At 32.1% G+C, this 5,996-nt stretch overlaps 1 protein-coding gene across 1 annotated transcript; it reads left to right on the top strand.

Moving 5' to 3' along the window:
• The first annotated feature begins 415 nt into the window (after nucleotides 1-415).
• On the top strand, nucleotides 416-2,805 carry LOC129299684 (uncharacterized protein At2g34160-like). Its single transcript, XM_054938152.1, has 5 exons — nucleotides 416-568; nucleotides 773-821; nucleotides 2,060-2,122; nucleotides 2,221-2,285; nucleotides 2,391-2,805. The coding sequence occupies exons 1-5, from the start codon at nucleotides 452-454 to the stop codon at nucleotides 2,496-2,498; spliced, it is 402 nt and encodes a 133-aa protein (XP_054794127.1). The 5' UTR covers nucleotides 416-451; the 3' UTR covers nucleotides 2,499-2,805.
• Nucleotides 2,806-5,996: the final 3,191 nt, after the last annotated feature.

The raw sequence follows: 5,996 nt of genomic DNA, 5'->3' as shown, positions 1-5,996 counted from the left end.
TGAAAACATATTTGTTTCTAGTAAATGTCAGGGTGAAAAATCTATTTATCTTTTATTACTTACAAATATGTTTCTATTAAAATTAATTTTATTTGAAGTATGATTGAACATAAAATGTGAACACCAATTATAACTAAAATTTGAATTTTTATGTTAAAGGATTAGCCTTTTTTAATATACTCAATCCTTATTTGTTTTTTTTTTTTTTTACTGGGAACAACAGCTTTTGCTTGTTAAAAATGTTTTTTAGCCATGGTCCTTTGATGGGGTGGAATGTGTAGCCCAAAAGCTTAAATGAAAGTTTACTTAGGCCCACATGGAAAGCGGACTACACTTGATCCATAGCCCAATTCCATCAATTTTATCATCTGGGGTTTTGGCTCTCGTACTATAAGTATGCATATCTGGGAACGGATTAGGGTTTTGTCTGAAGTTCAATAATACTCGTGCAATGGACGCCATCACGGAGGGCGTTAACAACATCAACATCTCAGATTCTTACAAAAAGAATCGCATTCAGGTCTCCAATACAAAGAAGCCCCTCTTCTTCTATGTTAATTTGGCCAAGGTTCGTTCCCTGCGTCTTCAAGTGTCTTTCTTTTTGTGATCTTTTCTTTTTTTCTTTTTCTTTTTTTGCGGAGTTTTATATGTATGTTGCTGTTCGCAAATTCTTTTTCTGATATAAACGTTTGAAGTTTGCGAGCTTCGTGTTCATATTTTTTCGGGGTTTTTTGGTTTGTTTAATTTTTGCTTATACTTGTTATTATTGCAGAGGTATATGCAACAGCATAATGAGGTCGAGCTATCAGCACTAGGAATGGGTATGAAGTCCTGGAGCTAAATAGCTTTACTTATTTTGATTTTTAATCTCTCTTGCCTATGTTGAAGGAAGTAACAATAGTATGCTTGGATTAATATTAGTGAATGGAAGACCCAAGAATGTTCTGTATTTTGCTAAACTCAAGAATAGCATATTAACATTAATTGAATAGAAAATCTTACTTTTGGAAGTTTAGAGCTTTAGTTAACCACCAAATTTTCCGAGGCCGGTGTATGTTGGCCGGTTAGTGAAAGTGATTCTCCAGTTTAGGCTTCATTCGCTACCTCAGGGGCTCTCTTGGAGTTGGGTCCTGAATTCTGTGCATGAACACTTTCTTTTTTCTGAATAGCCTGTGGCGGAGCATATTAGTCATTAAATTGCTATGCAGTTTTGGTTGACTACTGTAGGCTATATGGTAACTTTTATGCTGACTTCGGGACTTGTCATTATAAGCCTAGTAACTTGGCGTTATCACCCCATATAAGTTTTGGATTGCAGACTATATGGTCATATGATGATGTTAGATAGTCTTTTATCTTGTACATTTTTTAATAATGGAAGACATTGTGTAGCAAATACCTCTTAAATGATGAGTTTCATATCAGAAAGGATTTATGTTAAAGTATGTTGTGGCCTGTACCATAATTACGGTTCCACTGTCAAAGCTTATTAATAATGCCTTGAGCTTTTATTTAGATTCCCCCACCCCTGTTCCACAATCCAATCTCTAGTGAGATGAATGTAACGTGGGTTTATGTATATGTGCTCGAGGCAATGGAGTAAACTATTTATGCTACTATTATGAATAGAAATTATAAAGATTCTGTATTCGCTTCCTAGAGATTTTTTGGCGCTTCTTCCTATTTAAAATCATGTATAATTTTGAACTTGGACATTGATGCAAAGTGTATCTTATTTTAAGATTGGAGTCCTCCACATTTCAATTGTTCTATTAAATTGTGGCATTGATAACTGATGGTTCACTTTGACAAAGCATTAGAATTTATACGTTAAGCAGGCACGCTCATTTTACTGAAATTAGAAGGCCATACCAGGTTGTTTATTATCTGGACTGTTAGATTGTTTCCTATTTCTGGTATGACATCCCAAAGACGTGTTAGTGTTTTTAATAATTTATATGAACCATTCCTTTCTAGTTTTATCCTTTCTGTTTTACCTTCCTTTATTAATTTTTTTTCCCAATAAATTCTGATTGTTTTCTATATATTTTCTATACAGCTATTGCCACGGTGGTGACTGTTGCAGAAATTTTGAAAAACAATGGGCTTGCGCTTGAGAAGAGTGAGCTCCTACTATCCGCTTTTTTTTTTTTTTTCCTTCACTGTTTTGTGAAAGTGGTTGAAGAATCAAATTTGATTAATAGTGGAATTTTAATACAGAAATCATGACATCAACTGTTGAAATAAAGGATGACTCTAGAGGGAGACCTGTCCAGAAGGCCAAGGTGAGAAGATTTAGTCGTGCCCACTCGTTGAATCCACATGTCTATTGTTTGTCTTTAAACTTGCTCCAATATTTCTCATTTTCTGAAAAAAAAAAATTGGTTCAGATTGAGATATTGCTTGGGAAAACGGCAAACTTTGATGAGTTGATGGCGGCTGCTGCAGCGGCTGCTGAAGATGGTGAAAATGGAGATGTTGATGAGCAGGGCGCATAATGTTGTTCAGACTTGCACCCTATCACGTTATGATGTGTAATATTGACTACCATATTTGTTTTTAGAACCTTGGAAGGAACCAGATAAGCGTTATAATTCATTGCGCTTTTTGGATGATTTTTTTCTTGTAATTTCGTTTTTTCTTTGAAAAATTGGTTCAATGATTCTTCACTATAGATAAATTCATTTTTTTTTTAAAGAAAAACCTAGAGTAGGCCATATGCTTTTGTATGGGAGTTCAAGATGTGTTGTGAATGGTGTGGCTTCTTGCAACTTCTATAAATATATTGATGGGATATTGATATTATTGATATGAATGGATATTGATGTTGATTGGGTATACTTGATGACCATACGTTGATATGGATACGTGGCGAACGGGTCACGATGGTGAGATAATGAGACGGTTAAATTGGTAAAATAGCTCTTGACAAAGGAGTATGTTAAAGCCAAATGTTGACTAGATAGATAGTACAACTAGAGCCATAAAGGAAAACTTCCAAGATAACACGCTAGAGAGTAGGAACGCAAGGAAACGTAAGGAGGTTTGGAAATGGGAATAACAAACCTAAAAAGCTAGAGCCTAGGTTAGACCTCGCAGGATCCGATATGAGCCGTACATTACAATTGAGTAGCAAAGTAAAATACGCATAATAAAGTGGAAAGAAACATCATCCCCAAGCTCTGACATGGAAAGCTGTGCAACATTTCCGAGAAAGCTCAATGTTGTTAGCTGACGTATGCCAAATTCTGTGTAGCTGAGCCATGTGCTGTGGCAGCTATCGCTCACTAGGTGGCTAAGAGCACGAATCAATCCCTCGTAGAAGCTGTCTTACTTCGAATGACAACGAAGCTGATATTGCATAGACAATGAGGACAAAGGTCGTGATGCTGGCATACACACATAAATTACATGGTAGCAAAACGCAACCTGGGAAATAAGTGAACATAAGCGGCAGCTATGTTTTTTGGGCCTCTAAGTGGCTTTTGAATGTTTAAAAAAGCTTGTACGCAGTAGTCGCTGAATGGATTAGAGATTTAATCGTATGTGATTGAGAGATAATACCCAATTATGTCAGTAGAAATTAAGGGTGTTTACCAGACTCGGACAATCTTGTCCTATGTCTCATCTTAGAAGATGAACATGATGAAATTTAATTTTTTTTAAAAATGATGATAATAATAGGAATTTATATTATTTGAGGTTATTTAAAAATAATAATATGGTTAGGCATTTAATTATGAATTAAAAACTTAACTTTAAAATTATATAAGAAATATTTTGTTAAGATATAATTTTAAAATTTTTTAAAAAATTATTATTAATGTGTGTGTATGAGTTAAAAAAAAAGAAAGAAAAGAAAAGAAAGTAAAAAAAAAGGGGAGGAGGTTTAGTCCCATATCGATTAGATGGGGAATGAAAGGCACCTCCTCATGTATAAAAAGAGGAGGTGCATTGTGGAGGGAGTATGAGGAAATTTTTATTGCAATTTGTAAAAATTGCAACTAAAAGCCCAAAATGCAATTTGTAAAAATTACAAGTAATGGCCCAAAGGTTTGAATAATTAAATTTAAACTTATAGTTTTTTTAATATAATTTTGGGACCACAATCTTATTTTTATATTATTTTTCTCTCTTCCTCTCATGTTGCTCGGTGTTTTCTCGCAGGGGGGATTTTTCTTTTTCTTCAAGTATATTCTAACTTTGCTGTTTAGATTAGCATTTAAAAATTTATTTAATTACAAAATTAATTTTATAGTTATTTTCTAAATAATATTAGCTTTCTAGTGATATGATTATTTTGTAGGATAGAGTAAATATTCAGATTAGAATTTTTCTATAGGATAGTTAATCTGATGATATGATAGATTAAAAATATAGGTTAAAACTCTTAGGGATATAATAAATATTATAGAATATTTTCTTGAGGTTGAAACTCATGTTTAAGAATTTTTGAGTTAAAATCTAGATCTATATGGTTGAATTTATGTGAAATCTGAGATGTAGAGATAAATCTATGATTATTAAATATTTAAGTATGAATAGGTATTTTTGAGGTTATAGAAAGGTGATTTGAGGCTTCAGGATAATTTTAAAATTTTTAATTTATTTTTGGATGAATTTTTAGAATATAGAAGGATGAAATTGTGATACTAGAAGTGATTTGAGGCTTAAAAATAATTTATTAGGGTACGAAAATTTTAGAAAAGAATTTGGGAAGTTAAATGAGGTATAAATCTTAAATTAGTGCCAATATGAATTTTAGATCTAAGACTTTCTAACTCTTTAATTTAGAGTTATTTATTAATTTTAATGTAAAATTAATATATAGTATTGTGAAATAATTATATAGATTATATTGACAAGGATAGTGGTGAAAGAGGAGTTGTGAAGGGAAACTTGTTATTTAAGACACAAGGTAACCATTATTAATGTGTTGTGATGGGTGTATTTGTGAATGGTTATGTGTTGCTTTATTATTTGAAAAAATTATGAATTATTAAAAATAAATACTGTTATATACTTATTTGAAATTATTGCCAAGTGGATCAAAAATTTATTTTTGTTTATCATGATGAGATATTATTGTTCGGATATATTCCTGTTTGGATATTTAAATGATGTATGACTTGTCAGGGTATTTTAATATATGGTGTTAATAAAAATTTTTGTTTGGTTAATTATTACCACATGGTAAGCCCTCATTGGACCCAATGAGTGGCGTGTCGCTTGGTCCAACTCACCTTTGACCGGGTGATTTGGCGTCCGAGCATGGCGAAAGGAGGATATAAGATGCAGTCATGCAAATTAAATACTTATTCGGTTTGTTTGAAAATATTGTTCCGTTAAATGTTTTGTGTGCCCACTTAACAATCGCATGATTAGTTATAACCGTATGCATTATTACATATTAATTTTTGGTTACTGAGACTTTTAAGTCTCATTTCTCGTGGTTAATATTTTTACAGAAGCGAGTTCGGCCGAGAAAGCACCAGAGGTGTAATTATGGTATATGAGACACCATCTTTTACGTTGCCTCCTATTTTAGATTATGCAATGTATCTTGTGCCAACTTAGAACATTTCTTATTTTGACAACATGTAAACTCTAATGTTTTTTATTAAATGCATTTATATGACTAAGAGGATTATGTTTGTCGCTCTTGATTCATGACCTGATTTAAATATCATGCCATGAGGATCCTATCTATCCTTCATGGTTCTAATTATTTTTTTTTGAGATATTTTAAGACCTGTGGTATATTGTCTTGGATGTATCATGGTAAGAAAATTTTCTACCATGATAATGGTTTTAATAATTTGCGAAAAATCGGTTTGTATTTTTGAGGGTGTTACACCTTTCTTATTATATTCTCTTTCTTTAATATTCTTTTATAAATGAAGTATTAAATGAAGATCATTTGTGAATTTTTTATTTTTGTCTTAAAAAAATAACATTGTAAAGTGTATTTAATAAATTTTTATTGATATATTTGA

This window comes from Prosopis cineraria, unplaced genomic scaffold (genome assembly GCF_029017545.1).
Source record: "Prosopis cineraria cultivar Desert tree isolate PC_DT_omini unplaced genomic scaffold, ASM2901754v1 PC1258, whole genome shotgun sequence".
In the NCBI taxonomy this organism is placed as follows: domain Eukaryota; kingdom Viridiplantae; phylum Streptophyta; class Magnoliopsida; order Fabales; family Fabaceae; genus Prosopis; species Prosopis cineraria.
This window is presented reverse-complemented; position numbering and strand designations above follow the sequence as displayed.

Coding starts and splice junctions, on each gene's coding strand:
- LOC129299684 (XM_054938152.1), top strand. CDS start 452: ATGGACGCCATCACGGAGGGCGTTAACAACATCAACATCTCAGATTCT. Junction 2,123..2,220: donor TGGGCTTGCGCTTGAGAAGA/GTGAGCTCCTAC, acceptor ATTTTAATACAG/AAATCATGACATCAACTGTT. Junction 2,286..2,390: donor GACCTGTCCAGAAGGCCAAG/GTGAGAAGATTT, acceptor AAATTGGTTCAG/ATTGAGATATTGCTTGGGAA.